At 43.9% G+C, this 18,059-nt stretch overlaps 1 protein-coding gene and 1 long non-coding RNA gene across 3 annotated transcripts in view; one reads left to right on the top strand and one right to left on the bottom strand.

Annotated features, from left to right (window-relative positions):
• LRP2 (LDL receptor related protein 2) overlaps positions 1 to 18,059 on the top strand; it is a 233,622-nt gene that overhangs the window by 156,381 nt on the left and 59,182 nt on the right. Inside the window, exons 48-57 of the mRNA XM_053284455.1 lie at positions 537 to 668; positions 893 to 1,094; positions 2,400 to 2,695; positions 3,128 to 3,644; positions 5,532 to 5,684; positions 6,656 to 6,826; positions 10,677 to 10,900; positions 13,704 to 13,881; positions 15,073 to 15,269; positions 16,065 to 16,310. Coding sequence (XP_053140430.1) covers positions 537 to 668; positions 893 to 1,094; positions 2,400 to 2,695; positions 3,128 to 3,644; positions 5,532 to 5,684; positions 6,656 to 6,826; positions 10,677 to 10,900; positions 13,704 to 13,881; positions 15,073 to 15,269; positions 16,065 to 16,310 — 2,316 coding nt within the window. The remainder of the gene's footprint in view (positions 1 to 536; positions 669 to 892; positions 1,095 to 2,399; positions 2,696 to 3,127; positions 3,645 to 5,531; positions 5,685 to 6,655; positions 6,827 to 10,676; positions 10,901 to 13,703; positions 13,882 to 15,072; positions 15,270 to 16,064; positions 16,311 to 18,059) is intronic.
• Positions 1 to 18,059, bottom strand: part of LOC128339929 (uncharacterized) — a 33,855-nt gene that overhangs the window by 1,144 nt on the left and 14,652 nt on the right. For both annotated transcript variants that reach the window (XR_008313337.1, XR_008313338.1), the window contains 2 exons: positions 5,341 to 5,446; positions 475 to 627 (listed from right to left, as the gene is read on the bottom strand). This is a non-coding gene — a long non-coding RNA (uncharacterized LOC128339929). The remainder of the gene's footprint in view (positions 1 to 474; positions 628 to 5,340; positions 5,447 to 18,059) is intronic.

Here is an 18,059-nt window from a genome sequence, read left to right as displayed (position 1 = left end):
GAAATCAAAACTCAAATATTACATCACAACTCCTGACTTATATTGAGACTCCAGATTCTAAGGTAAAGCATACAAGTGTGCTTTGACAAAAGTATGGAGTTGAAGATGCATGTAGAGCAGGACAAAAGTTCAAGAGTGTTTCCTTCTTAAGTCAGAAGCGATCTAAATCTGAGCATTGATTTCATAGTTCATGCCAGTAAATGGATTCCAAAAAATATTTTTCTTAGGACTTGGATCCCACAGTTCTACTTTTATGGCGCAGGAGTGCTCCTACAAGGCCCTCCGTGGCCTGAAAATACCAAGTCACAAGCTTGGGTACATATTACACTGAGAAAGTCATGGTTAGGACAAAGGCCTGAGAATGACACAACAAAATCTGTATATTTGCCAAAGGCAGGAATGTGTGTTAACCCTTTGCATGATAATTATTGTTAGAAAAGAAAGTTACTTGCAGGAGTGTTTGTAGAAACTGACCTTTAAAGTACTACCTGGCATACTGAATGGTTGGTAAACGATCAGTCCTGTTCTTCTTTAAGTTCCCCCGGTGAGGAGCTGTTCAAGTGACCAGTTCAGATGTGACGATGGCAGATGTATCCCAGCAACATGGATCTGTGATGGTGATAATGACTGTGGCGATATGAGTGATGAAGATCAAAGACACAATTGTGGTAGGTGCCTACTTAGTATTGTTTTAGTATTGGAGTATTGGGGGTTTTTTTGTTTCAGTTTTATTCCATCCCTAGACTTCTTTCTTGGGGATTTATCTATTTGATACAAGAGACTACAAGTGGCCAAGTAAGTGTTGAGAGTGGGATGGTAGGCTAGGCATACGACATGACAAAACTGAACCGTCATACATAACAAGCTGCTAAGATACTGTGCTTTGTTCCAGCAAATCGCAGCTGCTCACCATCTGAGTTCACATGTGTGAACAATGAGCCCTCACTAAGAAGGTGCATCCCTAGGGCCTGGGTCTGTGATGGGGATGCTGACTGCAGTGACGCTTATGATGAGCATCAGAACTGCACAAGAAGGCCATGCATGGACAATGAATTCACATGTAGTAATGGACTGTGCATCCGCAACACCTACAGGTTTGTTTAAACACAACCACAGCCCAATGGAACATTTCAGTGAAGGAAACCTCACATCTAGAGCTGGTATAGCCCAGCAACCAGAGTGTTCATTATCAGTCTTGGCTCAAGTTCCAACTCAGCCTAGATTCTGTGGGTAGGACATGAGCTCTCAACCCCAGGGTTGACATATTTAATAAAAAATTGTCTCAATGAACTTCCTTTCCTTTCCTTTCCTTTCCTTTCCTTTCCTCCCTCCCTCCATCCCTCCTTCCCTCCTTCTCCCTCTCTCTTTTCATAACACTTATTGTTGCTATGGAAAAATACTGGAACTGGACTGTTGTGACATGAGGGTAATGCTCCCAGGTTTCAAGGAGGTAGAAGCAAAATGTAGAGACAAGTGGTAGCCCGCTACACAGCAGGGAAGAGAGCTTGGCAGGAGACAGAGAAATACAGGGAGGAATTTCTGTGGGCTGAACTTCAGCAAGAGTCTCAGGGGTCTTACTCTGTCACTTGCTTGCTATTCTGAACTATCCTGACCAACCCAACTGAAGCTCTCAAGCTCCTCCATGCACTGCAGTGGGCTGGTTTCATGTGGCTGCATCCACATGGATTTCTGGCTGAATCCAGAGGGTTCTTTACATGAACCAAAAATACTTCCAGTTGTGCAAGGTAGCCCCTCCCCCACTGACACACATTTCTGCTTATTTCCCCCTTCTGCTGTAGTCCCCCTCAGTACTACATCTAGCATCATTCAAGAGAGTACCTGACCCTTAGGAGTGTCTTTTTGGTGAGGTGGGAGGGCTGCAGGAGGAGGGGAAAACAGGAAAGCTCAATTGCATTCAGCAGATTTTCATTCACATTTCTCTGTATGCAACCCAGTGTCTTCAGATAACTGCAGTGCAACCAAAATCTTATTTTTTGCATGCAGCCCTTTTGCTGGGGAGCTTCTTTAGTGGGACATAAATTGAAGAATGCATTGTGACTTCATTTGAATAAAGACCAATCATGACTACAAGGATTTTGATGATAGGCCATTATACAGTAGTCAGTCTCTTTTTATTTTATTTTTATTTTATTCATTCATTCATAATACCTATACCCTGCCTTTCAGTCCTATTTCAGGGAATCCCTCTTCCAACAAATACTAAATACAACAAATTTTAAGATACAGCCACTGCAACAAAATAAATGGTGTCTGAAGAAACATGAGCTTCAAATGGTATTTGTGCATTTTCCAATGGTGTGTGCATATTCTGGTTATTACTTATGGCCAGCAGTTACCATTTTTAAAAAAAATGTTCTAAAAGTGGCTTTTTTCCCCAGGTGTGACAGGCGCAATGACTGTGGTGACAGCAGTGATGAGAGAGGTTGCATCTATCAGCCCTGCCCACAACACCAGTTTACCTGTCAAAATGGCCGCTGCATATCAAAAGCCTACATCTGTGATGGAGACAATGACTGTGGTGATGAGTCAGATGAGTTGGAGCATCTCTGTGTTACACCAGAAGCAACTTGTGCCCCACATTATTTTCAGTGTGACAATGGAAACTGCATTGAGATAGTCAAACTTTGCAACCGGATAGATGATTGCCTTGATAATAGTGATGAGAAAGGATGTGGTATGTATAGTACCTTTCTGACTCAACCAGTTTTAATTTAAGGTCTGAGGTATCTCCCGTACCATTAACACCTATTTCAAATGTATGAGTGACTGGTGAGGTTGTTCCCAAAGGCAGGCCGATAACCCATTGACTATTTCAAGAGGTATATGAGTTCTGTGCAACTTGGACTCTTGCTACTTTTACCAAACACAGTTGATCCAACAAAAGGTTATCACTTGAACCATTTTGGAGCCTGTCATTATAGCTTTGATAAGTTTCATTATTTTCATTTCAGGTTTTCATTTGTGCCCTTTGTAGAATGAATGTTTTATGTACAAACAGAAGATGGTGCCCGTGTGACCTGTTTCTAGCCCTTTTGAGTGAATAGTTTGATTTCCCATGAAGACTGACAAGTTGAGTCGTATGTTTTGTTTTGTGTTCTGACTGTAGGCATCAATGAATGTAATGACTCTTCAATCAGTGGCTGTGACCATGACTGCACAGACACCCAGACCAGCTTCTATTGTTCTTGTCGTCCTGGATACAGGCTCATGTCCAATAAAAGGACTTGTGATGACATTGATGAGTGTGGTGAAACACCGTCAGTGTGTAGCCAGATTTGTGAGAATACTGTGGGCTCCTACATCTGTAAGTGCGCACCAGGCTATATCCGTGAGCCTGATGGGAAGAGCTGCCGGCAAAATAGTAACATCTCACCCTACCTTATCTTTAGCAACCGCTATTACCTAAGAAACCTCACTACAGATGGTCGGTCATATTCTCTTATTTTGCAAGGACTCAGTAATGTGGTGGCGCTGGACTTTGACAGGGTGGAAAAGAGGCTATACTGGATTGATGTGGGCAGGAGGGTCATTGAAAGAATGTTTTTCAATGGGACTAACAAGGAAGCAGTCATTAGTGATGGTGTGCCCAATGGGGAAGGTATCGCTGTGGACTGGGTTGGCAGGTAAGCTTCTTTATTTGTAATCTTGACCAGTTATTGCTGAAGGGTAATGATAAGAGGTCAATGTTTCAACTCACATCCTCCAAAACTCAAGTAAGCTGACTTTAATGGCCAATCATGAATAAAGGCAAGGTTGTACACATCTTCTGTGCATCACATGCATAGTCTCAATAGTTTTAAAGCAACTTGACTAAGTAAGGCAGTGCTATCTCTTTACACATTTAGGAAGAGAGGCAACATACAAGAGAATAGTGGCTTAACTAAGGCCACCTGGTGAATTTGTGGCTGAGGGGAGATTTGAAGCAGGGATTTTCTTGCTCACACTCTTAGTCACTAAGCAAACTTATAGTCCATGTTGTGGAGAAGGGCCTGAAAATGTACAATGTCAAGTGAAGGCTTAGAAGCCAGAGAGCCTTGGACTAGAATGCCAAGTGGCAAGGGCAATGGCTTCCATGAATGACATATTTGATGGTCTCTTCCCCAAGGACCTCCATCCATACTTCTACCCCTATACACTATGCTCCCTAGTGCTTTGCTCCACATTGATCCTGTGCCCATTGCCTACTCAGTGGCAGAATATTCTGCAGATTAGGAAAGCAAGCACATCACAAACAAAATATATATTCTGTGATTTGCAGGAGATACCTGAGGACCAAACTAGAGTTTGGGTAATGGTGTGTCTATGAAACAGGTGCTTGCCCCACTCACTTATACAGTCGGGTTTGGTATGTCTACTTGTGATACCAAAAGAAGTGCATATGTCGTAAAATTATTGTCCAAAACTTTTGTGAGGGGCAAAGTTAAGTTTTATACAGCAGTAAGCTTTAACAAAGAATGCATATAAATCTAATATGAATGGATCCTCATCTACTCTACCCTTCAGACCACTATTCACTCTGTAGTGATAATTACCAAAAGCTGCTTAAGCCTTTCACAGATTGTTCTTGTTCGGCACCATCTGCCGGGAGCATCAGGGAGAGAAAAGATGTCAGCTGGTTTTTCCAGTAGTGACTAAAGTGAACAACCACCCATTTCTCTGCTCACTTTTGCCATTTCCCCCTTGCTGTACCATGTCTGTGGAATTCTGTTTGTTCTAACATTCATTTGCTTACTACTTTCTCCCATCTTCTTTTAAAAACAAGATCGGAATAAACTATACAAGTATGATCTTTCAGAGGTGCTCTTACCCCTGGACTTCTGGGCCGAAGTCCAGGGCCTCCACACCCCCTGAGACCCCCCCAAATCCTCTTTACTCTGTCCCGGGTGATGTGGTCACCATTCTGATGGCCCACGTGCACCGGGTGGCCAAGCATGACCTCTGTTTTAAAAACAGAAGGTGGGAGTGGGGAAAGAAATATGTCGGATGGGAATATGTTAAGTTGCATGTTGAAATGTTTTGCTAATGCATATTTGCATAAGTATACCTGTTTTATTTTCTTACATTTTTGTGAGTTCAGTTGCTGTTTGTGCCCTCAAGAACCCATGTGTTAAAAATACTGCTTGTGTCATGGTGTGTGTGTGTGTGTGTGTGTGTGTGTGTGTGTGTGTGTGTGTGTAGGGGGATGGTGCTTAACTTGCAGCAGGAGGGGGCCCCCTTCAAAGGCCTTTAGGTCCAGGCTCCTCTGATGATCATAACAGAACAGTAAGGGGTGGGGGGAGGAAGTTTAATATACTTTAAAAAGTATATTTTTTCACTTACTTTTCTAGTATGATCTTGTTTTGTTTATTTACACCTTATCTTCTAGTGTCTTCCCCTCATTTCCTTCTTTTCACCCTCTTGACATCGCCTCTTCCTTCAGTCACCACTAAATATAAACAAATAACCATTACCATAAAGTAGATACATTAAGGAGGAGTTTACTGTAACATGCACCTTGTCAAATGTTTCAGAAAACTGTATTGGGTAGATGCCTACAAGGATTGCCTCTATGTTGCTGAGCTTGATGGTCGATTTAGGAAAAAACTAGTTGATCGGTGTTTGGATTCCAACAACACCTACTGTTTTCAGTACCCTAGAGCTATTGTTGTTCATCCCAAATATGGGTAAGATATTTCAATAATTGTTTCCTTTTAATGCAATTGTTTTACATTATTTTCTGTTACTGGAAGCTCTAAGTCACCATAACATTTTTTAGAATAGTGAATAGTAAGGGTTTTTAAAACTGCAAAAACCTCTCAACATGAACACAGAACCGGAATGCCTTTAATGTTCTTGCCTAAAGATCAAACCTATCTATCGCTTTTCCACTATTGATGCTGCCACTGATTTAGCAGTGCATCAAGAAAAGAGACCAAAACAATACAGGTGAAGTGAGACAAGAGGGCTTGAAGAAGGGAGTATAGGGATATGGAAGGGTTAATTGATAGCAAATAACAGGTGAGGCCACTGTGATCTTCAGCTACTGTGCAAATTAAATGTAAGTTAATTTGGTGCTATACACAATGGGCGGCGTTCTGATTAATGAAGTGTCCACACTTCAAGCTGCTGCAGGTATGCAGTGAGGCCTGTGCACTGACGTTATGAGCACAATTGCACTCAAGCACAAATATTTCTGGGTGCTCTCCCATGCTCTGGAAGCACTCTGTAAAAGCAGAAACATGTCACTTAAGGCAGAGACATGCTTCTTCTTCTATAGAGTGTTTCCAGAGTGTGGGAAAGCGCCCCAGAATATTAGCGCTCTAGCGCTCCTTCACAGTTGTGTTCATAATTCAGAAGGCAACAGAGCAGCAGGCTGGCTCTCACTGCATCCCCACAGCTGCTTGAAGCATGGACACTTCATTAGTCAGCATGACAGCCATTGTGTGTAGCATCCAACTAGCCTAGGTCTAATTCTCAGTATATATCCCTTGGTAATGTGATGCATAAACTGTGCATGATAGGCCAAAGTTTATTCATGCCGTCTGCATATTGTGGAGAAATATGAAGTCACTTATAGCTGCTTTTCTGATCTGGAGGTTAATGAAATAAATGTACCCATTATATAGATTGATGTATGCTGTGTTTATTAAAATAGACAGGTCTTCTGGACAGACTGGGCAGAGAAAGCATATATTGGACGTGTGGGAATGGATGGCAAGAATAAGACGGTGATTATCTCTGCCAAGTTAGAGTGGCCTAATGGACTCACCCTAGATTACACCAACGACAAGCTCTACTGGGCAGATGCCCATCTGAACTACATTGAGTACGTACATAGAGAAGAATAAAGCAACTGGGTAACTCTTCATACCAAATTTTGGGGGTTACCACACTAGCCTGCTGCAGCTTTATTTCAATTCATTAAAAATGCTCAAGGTTACTAGTTAGAACATTGATGGGGTCTGTGCCAGTGATGTCACAGCTAATGTTTTTTCATCACTAATGTTCAAAAATTCCTAATAAATGTGTACAGATACAATTCTAGTTAAGTACAAATAAAATGCTTTTGGTTTTCTTTTCAAATATTTCCTGTTCTGCTAGGTTCTTTAAAAGTGTTACTACTATTAATTCAGCTTTAAGTAAGAACATATACAGTGAAATATGTGTGCTTTGGAATTTTCTCATTAATTTCCTTCTGTATAACACTTCTGTCTAAATTTCAAATTGCATTTAAAAAAATGGAATTCTACTTTAAAAAACCAGAAAATGAGTTATTTGTACTTAAATAGTACAGGTGACCCTCATTATTCATGGGGGTTCATTTCTCGCCTATAGGTGCGAATATGGAAACCGCTGATAGTGTAACCTTGAGTCAATGGGAATTGGGGTTTAGGCTCCTAGCAATGGGGGGAGGGGACAAAAAAGCAAGGGGGGGATAAATAAGAGAAGAAAAGGAGAGTACCTTATTTTCCAGGTCTCCAGCTCTCCAAGCAATACCCTCCCAAACCCCGCAAATGGTTGAATATTTGACAAAAAACTTTTTTTAAGAGCCACAAAATGGCTCTCTGCTGGAAAATGGTGGCCAGAAATGACATCAGAAGTCACTTCCAAGTCATTTCCAGCCACTCAAACCTGCGGATAGGCAAATCTTGCCTATTTTTTACCTGAAGATAATGAAACTAGGTGTTTAAGATCCACTCATGGATATATGAAACTGCAGTTACGAAGGCCACCTGTATTGTATCTCTGCATGTTGATTTGGTATTTTGGAACATTAGTGACAACACAACATCACTTGCTGATGAAATCTGTTGACATGCGCGGGCTTAACATGTTAAATAAGAAATATCTATAAGTAACAAGGTATTTTGTGTTATATTGTGTGTTTTCTTCTTCTTCTTCTTCTTCTTCTTCTTCTTCTTCTTCTTCTTCTTCTTAATAATATATCCTTAGAAATGTGCTATTGTATTTCTTCCCTCAAAGCTCTACATCAATTTGTCTTGCCATACTTTTCTAGACTTTGTTTGGGGGTTTGTTGGTTTTGCTTTGCTTTACTGCATCCAATAAGTATAGCAGGAAGACACATGGCATGAAGTTATGAGATCAGCATGAAACAAGTTTGTATGTTGAGAACAAAAAGCTCAGTGTAGGGTGAGTCAGCAGGTAAAATACATGTAGGAAGAATAATTTTTTTACTGATACATCTAAGGTGTAAAAATATGTGTTTCTATAACCTCAAAGGCTTTGTTCACATATGTTCTTTAGCCTGCTTTCCAGTAGGCTTATAAGATCACCTGGCATACTGTGAATGTGTCCGTGTGCCCCCCCCCAATCAACTTTGCAACGCCTGGAACAATATGAACCAAATTGGGTACAGTTGTAGGGACAAATAGGGAAACCTCAACGGCATAGTTTGTGATGATGTCATCCACCCCGATCAAAGTTGGCAGACGCATAAACTTTTGAGGTGCAAGTGGGCTAACTTGTGAACTGCTTAGCCGATTTGAACCAAATTGCTACAGCTGCATGGGCACATAGGGATACCCTAATGGTATGGTGTGTGATGATGTCATCCACTCCAATTCAAAATGGAGGCCGTGTGAACATCTGAAGTGCAAGTGGGCTAATTTGTGGACTATCTGACCCATTTGAACCAAATTGGGTACACTGCAGTGAGTGACACATAGGGACACCTCAATGGCATAGTTTGTGATGATGTCATCCACACCAATTCAAGACGGTGGACATGTAAACTTTTGAAGCGCAAGTGGGCTAACTTGTGAACCGCTTAACTGATTTGAACTAAATTTGCTGCAGCTGTAGGGACACATAGGGACACCTCAATGGTGTAGTTTGTGATGATGTCATCTACCCCAATCCAAGATGGCGGATGCATGAATATTTGAGGTGCAAGTGCATTAACTTGTGGATTGTCTAACTGATCTGAACCCAATTAGGTACAGTTGTAGTGAGTGACACACAGGGACAACTTAGTGGTGTAGTTTGTGATGATGTCATCCACCCTGATTCAAGATGGCAGAACCATAAACCTTTGAGGTACAAGTGAGCTAACTTGTGAACCGCTTAACTGATTTGAATCAAATTTGCTACAGCTGTAGAGACACATAGGGACACCTCAACGGCAAAGATTGTGATGATGTCATCCACCCCAGTTCAAGATGGCAGACACGTAAACTTTTGAGTTGCAAGTGCACTTGTGGACAGTCTAACTGATTTGAACTAAATTTGCTACAGCTTTATGGACACATAGGGATGCCCCAATGGTGTAGTTTGTGATGATGTCATCCACCTCGATCCAAGATGGTGGATGTGTGAACATTTGAGGCACAAGTACACTAACTTGTGGACTGTCTAACCGATTTGAACCAAATTTGGTACATTTGTAGTGAGTGACACACAGCGATACCTCAGTGGTGTAGTTTGTAATGCTATCATCCATCCCGATCCAAGATGGTAGACACATGAACATTTGAGGTGCAAGAGATCTAACTTGTGGATCTTGATTTGAACCAAATTTAGTCCAGTTGTAGAACAACTTACTAGAACAACTTGTTCATGTGTCATGCCACATATATAATCCACAGCATAAAAGATCTTAGGTAGCAGAATTGAGAAATGTCATTGCCAGTACCCTGGAGAGCTTCTGCCAGTCAGAATTCACAACTCCTAACTGTTGGTTCAATTCAATATGGGTACTTTCTCTCCACACAAGAGCTGAAGCTTGAATAGTCCCATCAGTTATGCATTAACCGACAGTCTAGGACAGGCCTGCTCAACTTAGCCCCCCCCCAGATGTTTTTGGACTACAGCTCCCATAATCCCCAGGCACAGTGGCCAACAGCCAAGGATTATGGGAGTTGTAGGCCAACATCTGCAGGAGGGCCGAAGTTGAGCAGGCCTGGTCTAGGATTTCATTCTGGTGCCATTGGAAGAACCTAGCAAGAGATTAAATTACCCCTGCTAACTATGCAAAGAGACACCTTTTAAAGTGGTAGTGCTCTTATAGTTAGCAGAGGAATTGCAACTGTCTCTTTTCATCCCAGCGTAGTGCCTCTTTCCTGGGCTATTGCTGGTATCTCTCTTGTGTTACAGCCAGTTGCTTTATGAAAAGAATTGTTTCCCCATTCCTTTCGGAATGGTAAACCACTTTGAGAGTTGTTGTTGTTGAAAAGCAGTCTACACAGGGGTGCCCTAAGATATTGCAGTGCCTAAGGCAAAGTGCAAAATACCATCTTGCCCTATGCCCCTCCCGGGTCCAGGCCCTTTCAAAACCACCCTTGCAAGCTTTGAAAGTGCACAGGGGGCAGAGAAAAAGGAAGGTTGCCAGCAGCATCCTCTTTTCTCCTTGGGCTTCTCACAAGGTTTGCAAAGAGTGTGAAGGGAGGTGCTCCTTGAAAAGCTTGCAAGGGTCAGATCAGTCCCAAAGAGCTGCTCCATTGGCCATGCCGGGGGACATCTTCCCACCCTCTTGGCACTCTTAACAACTACTTCATCTTGCCTCATGAAAGGGCCACCCTGGAGTATATTATTATTATTGTTGTTGTTGTTGTTGTTGTTGTTTTATTATTATTTTATTTTGAACTCAATCATCATATACAAAAATTTTGATATTGCAACTGTTGTCTCCTTGTTTCTATGTTTCCTTGTTTCTGCAGGTATTCTGACTTGGATGGTCAACACCGTCACACTGTCTATGATGGAACATTACCTCATCCATTTGCGATTACAATTTTTGAAGATACAATCTACTGGACTGACTGGAACACAAGGACAGTTGAAAAGGGAAATAAATATGATGGGTCAGGCAGGGCTGTTCTGGTGAATACCACACACAGACCCTTTGATATCCATGTCTATCACCCATACAGGCAGCCAATTGGTAAGGACACGATTCTGCTATCATGTGTGGATGTCTTTCTTATTTAATGCCTAATCCTCTGGATTTAAAGCCTAATCCTGTTTTAGGGCCAAACTCTGTCCTATATCAGGGCTGCACAACTTCCGTTCCCCAGCTGTTTTTGGACTACAACTCCCATTATCCCCAACCACAGTGGCCAATTGTCAGGGAGTTGATGATGGGAGTTGTAGTCCAACATCTGCAGGAGGGCTGAAGTTGTGCAGCTCTGTACTATGTTAAACCCATTTACTTGCCCTTCTGCTTTTCATTTTTTAAATAGCAGCGGAGTGAAGGAATCATGAACAGGACCACAGTGGAAGACTGTGTTCCCAAGAACAACCTATGTGCCCCAGGCGAAAGACTGCTTTAGGCACTAAGGGCTATTGGCAGCTTTTCTCCTGGGGCAAATAGCAACTTAGGAGTAGTGGTGTGCATGGTTCGGTAGAAGCATGGTCCGGCACTTGGGGGAGTGTCTCTTTAAGGGGGGGTAGTACTTATCCCCCCCCCCGCCGCTCTTCCCCCTCTGGCACTGGTGCTTTTAAAAATCTTCTTGTGGCGGCAGAGTTCCTCCCTGCCGCCCCTGCCCCTGTCGTTGTCCGTCTATGCCTTAAACGAAGAAGAGCTGGCGGAGCACATGCACCCTTCGTGTTGTGTGCGCTTGTTTTTGTTGCGGGCGCGCGCAGCGTGACGTATATGGCGCCCGCCTGTGGCGGAGACGAGCACCCGCGCTGTGAAGGGCGCATGTGCTCCTCCAGCTCTTCTTCGTTTAAGGCATAGACGGACAATGACGGGGGGCAGGGGAGGCAGGGAGGAACTCTGCCGCCCCAAGAAGATTTTTAAAAGCACCAGCGCTGGAGGGGGAAGAGCGGTGGCGAGGGGGGTAAGTACTACCACCACCACCCTTAAAGAGACACCCCCCGCCCTTCTGAACTGCCAGACAGCCGGAATTCCAGACCGGTCTGGCGGCTTTCCCAATGGCCCCGAACCGAACCATGCACACCACTACTTAGGAGAGGAGGCAGTGTTTGTCATGAGGCTGAAGATTTGAAAAACCTCCTCCTCACCATGGTCCCAATCCTGATTCCCTCTCTGGCTGTTGTTTTAAAAAGGAGAAAGGAAAAACGGCAGGGCAAACCACATGCTTAATGAAATGTACAGTTTGACCCAATGTGGTGAAGTTTAAACTGAGACCATATGGGCATCTTGCAGAGGTCAATTTCTGATGAAGTATTTTGCTCTGATTTGATGAATTTTGGAAGTATTCTAGAGAAACAGACAGACCCACTTCAGACCAAATTGTTTTGTTATAATCAAAATCCTAAAGATTTGTTGTATCTGAATTGGGCCGTAGTATCATCATTCAGTTGTCACAATCTTTGCCATTGTCAGGGCACGAGTGTAGCAGATAGACATCACAAGGGGTGACTGGGCTCGCCACAACCCGCACACACCATGGGTGCCATCCCCCGCGGTGGCAGCGGGCGAGTGGCCAAAGGATCAGCTGACATCAAGTTTGGCTTGGGAGGAGGAAGAGCATCAGGCCTCACTACTTTCACAAGGAGAGCCGGTCTTGTGGTAGCAAGCATGACTTGTCCCCCTAACTAAGCAGGGTCTGTCCTGGTTGCATTTGAATGGGAGACCACATGTGAGCACTGTAAAATTTTCCCCTCAAGGGATGGAGCCTCTCTGGGAAGAGCAGAAGGTTTCAAGTTCCCTCCCTGGCTTCTCCAAGATAGGGCTGAGAGAGATTCCTGCCTGTAACCTTGGAGAAGCCACTGCCAGTCTGTGAAGACAATACTGAGCTAGATAGACCAATGGTCTGACTGATGTTGAACTACAACTCCCATCATACAGCAGCTTCCTATGTTCCTATGACCCAAGGCTGAGATTGGGGTGAAATCTGGGATCTCAGCAAGACTCTCTTGCTGACACTGCAGTCGGCTCTATAAGGGAGCTCTGGCCAATGATGAGGGCCAGACCTCCAAGGAGGGCAAGGAGTGAGGATCGCCCATGGAGTGGTGTGTGGTGGACCAAGGAGCAGGGGACTAGAGGTAAAGCAACATCCTCTCTCCAGGCCACGGCCTCTGAGGCCATAGGGAGCTCCCAGATCCGCAGAAGGACCTCAATGGGGCTTGGACCCAAGGGAGACACAACCACCATCATTGAGCTAATTAGACCCAGGTGCTACTTGTCTGTTTAATCTGATGCCCTTACACAAGGTATTAAGAAAATAGTTTTGGCAGGCTGGTTACTTATTCTCTCTGCTCATGCCTGTCCCTTGCATCTACTCAACTTGCACGGTTGTTCTGGTTTCTTTGATTCTCCTGCTGGGATGTGTTGAAGTAGTTCACGTCATAAGACTTGACCTTGGTGTGCTCATGTTCAGCCACTCTTGGATTCTCCAAATTCAACAAAGACCTGCCCTCTCTTGAGGGACTCCAGGGTTGTAAGGAAACACTGATGTCTAGCTGCAAGCAATGTACTCAGAGGATCTGGAGACCTGCATTTGTGCAGTGGTCCAGGCTACAGCTCTCAGGATTGTCTTTGAAGTGGATTGGGCATTCCATTTACACCTTTTCACATCAGTAGGAAACAATCCAGGACCCTGCAGATGCAAGACGGCACACTAGAACTGACTGTGATTGCAGTCTATAAGTCAAGAATTGGGTTACAGGTGGGACCAAGACGAAAGCGTTCCTTATGACTTTAGTGGTAATTGCTTCATCTTCTGTTGTGTTTCTTTTTAGGGGGAGTAACAATATTGTTTTTCCTTCTCTTTTGCTAGTGAGTAATCCTTGTGGAACCAACAATGGTGGCTGTTCTCATCTGTGTCTAATAAAAAGTGGTGGCAATGGCTATTCCTGTGAATGCCCAGATAACTTCATGGTAGTCCATTTTGGCAGCGCAGCTCACTGCCTCCCGATGTGCTCCAGCACCCAGTTCCTGTGCGCAGACAGTGAAAGGTGAGTAGGTGGCTCACACATGTGATGGTTAGCACTTGAGTAGAATGAACAAATCACAGGCCATGGCATTTTGCTTCTACTTCACCATCAACTCTCAGTCCCAATGCTGTTTCCTACCATGTCTTCCCTGTGTCATAGATGCCATGGCACTCACTGCTGCCATCTGCCTACCTGCTGTCCATCAGCCTCCTCCCCTCAAGTTTTTGTCACTTCATGATGTCCGGCCAGATAACTTGTTTCCTCCCACCCACCCACCTCTGAACTTCCAAAACCCTCCTTCCATCTCCTTGGCTTGTCACGGCTTTCAGTCAGGAAGGAAGACTGGGAGTGGAGTGAAATAGTTGTTGGGGAGCATGATAGGACTTCATTGCTTTTATGGCAACGTAGAAGCCATTGAGCAGTCATATTCCTTAGCAGTTAGGCAGATGTCACTTTCCCCTTGAGCAACAAATTCCTGAGCAGAAGGTTCGGAGTGGGTCTCTAAAGGGTGAGCAGTTGCCCTGTTTATTGAGCACTGCAGTAGCACTTAGGGGGGAAGTGTCTCTGGGGATTGTGTTCAAGATGCACAGGCACGAATGCAACTAAGACATCAGAATATATCTACAAGTGGTCTAAATGTGTATGCCAGGGTTTCTTAACCTTGGGCCCCCAGATCTTGTTGGACTACAACTCCCATCATTCTCAGCCACAAAGGCCATGTCTGGGGCTGATGGGAGTTGTAGTCCAACAACATCTGGGGGCCCAAGGTTAAGAAACCCTGCTGTATGCATAAACTAGTGTATGATGGGATGCTGCTAAGGATGCTGTAAATCCTAAGCAGACTTACAATGAAGTAAGCCCTGTTGAACACAGTAGCTGACATCGAAATAATGAAGTGCATGTGCAATGAACAAAGTTGCACTAGTGCAAGAAGACAGCATAGCTACACGAAGTCACGGGTGTGTGAAATTGTACTCTCGTGCAAAAGCTCCCTGCAAAATACATGAGGTATGCCACTGCTTGTGCACCTTGTTGCACAAGCGCAAGCATGTTTGACTAGCACAACACTGGAATGCAAGATCCAGGCATAGCAGAACTAGCTAGTGCAACAGCCTCACGTTAGCACATCACATTCGCACAAGCACTTCATTCGTCTGGATGTCAGCCAGAGGCTGGTTCCAAGTACACATGCTTAGTGTTGTCTCTTTATAGGTGTATTCCCATCTGGTGGAAGTGTGATGGGCAGAGAGATTGTAGAGATGGCTCTGATGAACCTCCCACATGCCCTCACAGATACTGCCGGGTTGGGCAGTTTCAGTGCAGTGATGGTAACTGCACTAGTTCCCACTACTTGTGTAATGGTCAGCAAGAGTGTCCGGATGGATCCGATGAAGATCATGTGCTTTGCGGTATGTGGCAAGTCCTACCTCCTTACAGCTCACCCCTGTATTTGAAAGGCATAAATATTAACCAGTTGCTCATCACAAGCAGTATCAGAGACCTAGAAGGTGGACTACTGTTCTCTTTTATGAACATGAAACTATCTAAAGGACTGCCAGTTCCCACAGGAACTTGCTGAGTTGTGAAGATAATTGTGGGACTGTTCTCTGGGTCCTCATGTCATCAGCATTTGGGTAGATGGCAATGAGGGGGAAGGACCTTTTTGACTGTGATACCCTATCTTTTGAATGTTTTTCAGGGGAGATTCACCCGGCACAAAATTAAATGGTGTCTAGGTGCCAAGGAAAGACCTTTCCAATTGCCCAGGCTTTTAAATGTTTTCACTGTTTAATAGGATGCTGCTGCTTTTAGACTTTATCTGCAGATTTTTCTACTGTTCTACTTTATTTTATTGTTTGTTGTTTCATTTTGTTTTTTTGAGATTGCCTTAATGTTACTATTCTTATGCTGTTCTGAGCTGCCTTGAAAATTAGTGAATAGGATAGAGTTTCTAAAAATGAATTGATCAAGACAAAGCCTCAATTAAATGTTCAAATGCAGTAGGTGCCTCCCATTATTGGATCTTGCATCACCTTCAGACTCTTGTTTCCTTTGTATGTCCCAAATGCAGTTCTGTCAGCGTTCCTCTGTATAACAGCTGATTTCTCAAAGCGTTTTAGCTGCCTGCTAATGTATCTCTGATAACTGAGGCTATATGTGCATTTTTAACGGTGCTCTGAGATTGCAGTTATGGTTTCTTTTAGCCAATCACCAGTGTGAGTCCCATCAGTGGCAATGCGCCAACAAACGATGCATCCCAGAAGCCTGGCAGTGTGACCGTGAGGATGACTGTGGGGATAACTCGGATGAGGACAGCTCTCACTGTGCCAGCAGGACCTGCCCTCCGGGACAGTTTAAATGTGACAATGGCCGCTGTATTCCTCAGTCCTGGAAGTGTGATGTGGACGATGACTGTGGTGATAACTCCGATGAGCCAGTTCATGAATGCAGTAAGCAGAACACTGATTGTGTTTCCGTATATTTGTTATAGAACTTGGGAAGCTTTGTCTGACTTTGATCATAGGTATAGTGCAGATGTACCTCTCAAACACCAACTGCTAAATGTAAAGCACAGTGGAACTGGATGCATGTCTGTAGTAAATGTTACACAATACTGAAGAGCATTGTCCCCTCTAAGGTGTGCGCATGCACACAAGTTTTTTTAATGTCCGCTCAGTTAATTTTAGATCCTGCTCAGATTGAATCAGGGAGGTCCCACTCTGAATATACATGCGGACACACTGCCTTGATACCGCCACCCAGAACAAAACCCATTCCGCACAGAGATGAAAAAAACTAGAGAGAACACCCTGCTGAAGAGAGTCAAAAGCAGACAGGCACATCCATAAGGTCATAATTCTTTTCTCCAGTGTATTAATCTGACTAGTCCTCTGGTTCTGTACTCACAATCACTTAGTTTGATTAGGTTCTTTACCCCTGTGTACTGACAGTGTGTGAGCAACCTGTATTCCTTTCTCCCTCCTTGTCACCACTCAGTCAGTGGCCTAGATACTCAGATCCCTCCTTTCTGGCCACTAGGTGGCAGGTTCTTTTCAGAAGAATGACTTGGACAGGGCTGGACTTTGAGGCACCTTTTAAGAGCATAAGATCAGCCCTGCTGGATCAGGCCCCCAAGGCCTACTTACTCCTGCTAAGCAAAGAGGCACCTTTTTGAAGTAGTGATTCTCATTATTTAGCATGGGGAGAGCAACTAGTCCTCTCCATCCCCAGAACAGCATCTCTCCAGTGGCTGTTGCTGGTGTTCAGTCTGGTCCACCCAAATTTTCCTTGTGGAATGCAGTTGGGTAAAAGTTGATAAATCCACCTTAAACATTTTTTTAAAAATCTCCATGTCAGCAAGAACGGCACCAGAAATGCCTTTTGGTCATCTGCTTGTGGAAATTGTGCTGTAGCTGGCAATCAGACAGACACGTTCAGCGACTCCCACTTCTCAGCTCACCTGTTCTGCCCATAGCAGTGGAGTCACACAAAGAAGTTAGAGGAGGAAACAGAAGGAAAGGGGAGTGCCTCTTCTTTTGCTGTTTCAAAAGACCACAGATCCCAGTGGATATCCCACTGTTAAGTATATAGCCATATTTATGATGGCCAGAGGAGGATTTGATATGGTATGGAAGAGGACATTCCAGCAGATGTGAGAAAAGCGGCATCTGCCAAAATGGTCTCTTCTGTACAACTTGTAGAGGAAGAACAGGAGCCAAATCCTCCTTTGACCCTGGTCTCTAGGTGCTTCTGCTAGATAGTGTTCCTAGTTCTGAACATTTTGACCTCCAAGAGGAGCCTGACAGCAGCTTAGAGGCACTTTACTCTTTTTCCTGTCTTCCCTTCTATAAACGAAGCTTGATCTGATGACAGCTGGGCAGAGTGAAGGGCACTGCCTTTGTCTGAAAGAGTTAACCATGTTGTTGTGTTGCCATTTAGCCTCATACTCCCCCTATCATTCACCTACAATAAACCCTCCACATTCCCTCTGCATGTTACATAATTTATGGGCAGATCCTATGCCAAACTCCTTTGGTATACACCAAGATGAGATTTTATCTGGAACTGTGGGCCACATCAGATGGCAGATTTTGGGCACCACTGACAAATGACAAATGGTCAGGCTTTATTTATTGATATAGGACCATCCATGTACATGATGCTTGACAAAGAAACAAGAAGGAAGGTCCCTGCACTGA

The sequence above is a fragment of the Hemicordylus capensis genome, chromosome 1 (genome assembly GCF_027244095.1).
Source record: "Hemicordylus capensis ecotype Gifberg chromosome 1, rHemCap1.1.pri, whole genome shotgun sequence".
Lineage (NCBI taxonomy): Eukaryota > Metazoa > Chordata > Lepidosauria > Squamata > Cordylidae > Hemicordylus > Hemicordylus capensis.
The sequence above is the reverse complement of the archived record's forward strand: the minus strand, read 5'-3'. Positions and strand labels throughout refer to the sequence as shown.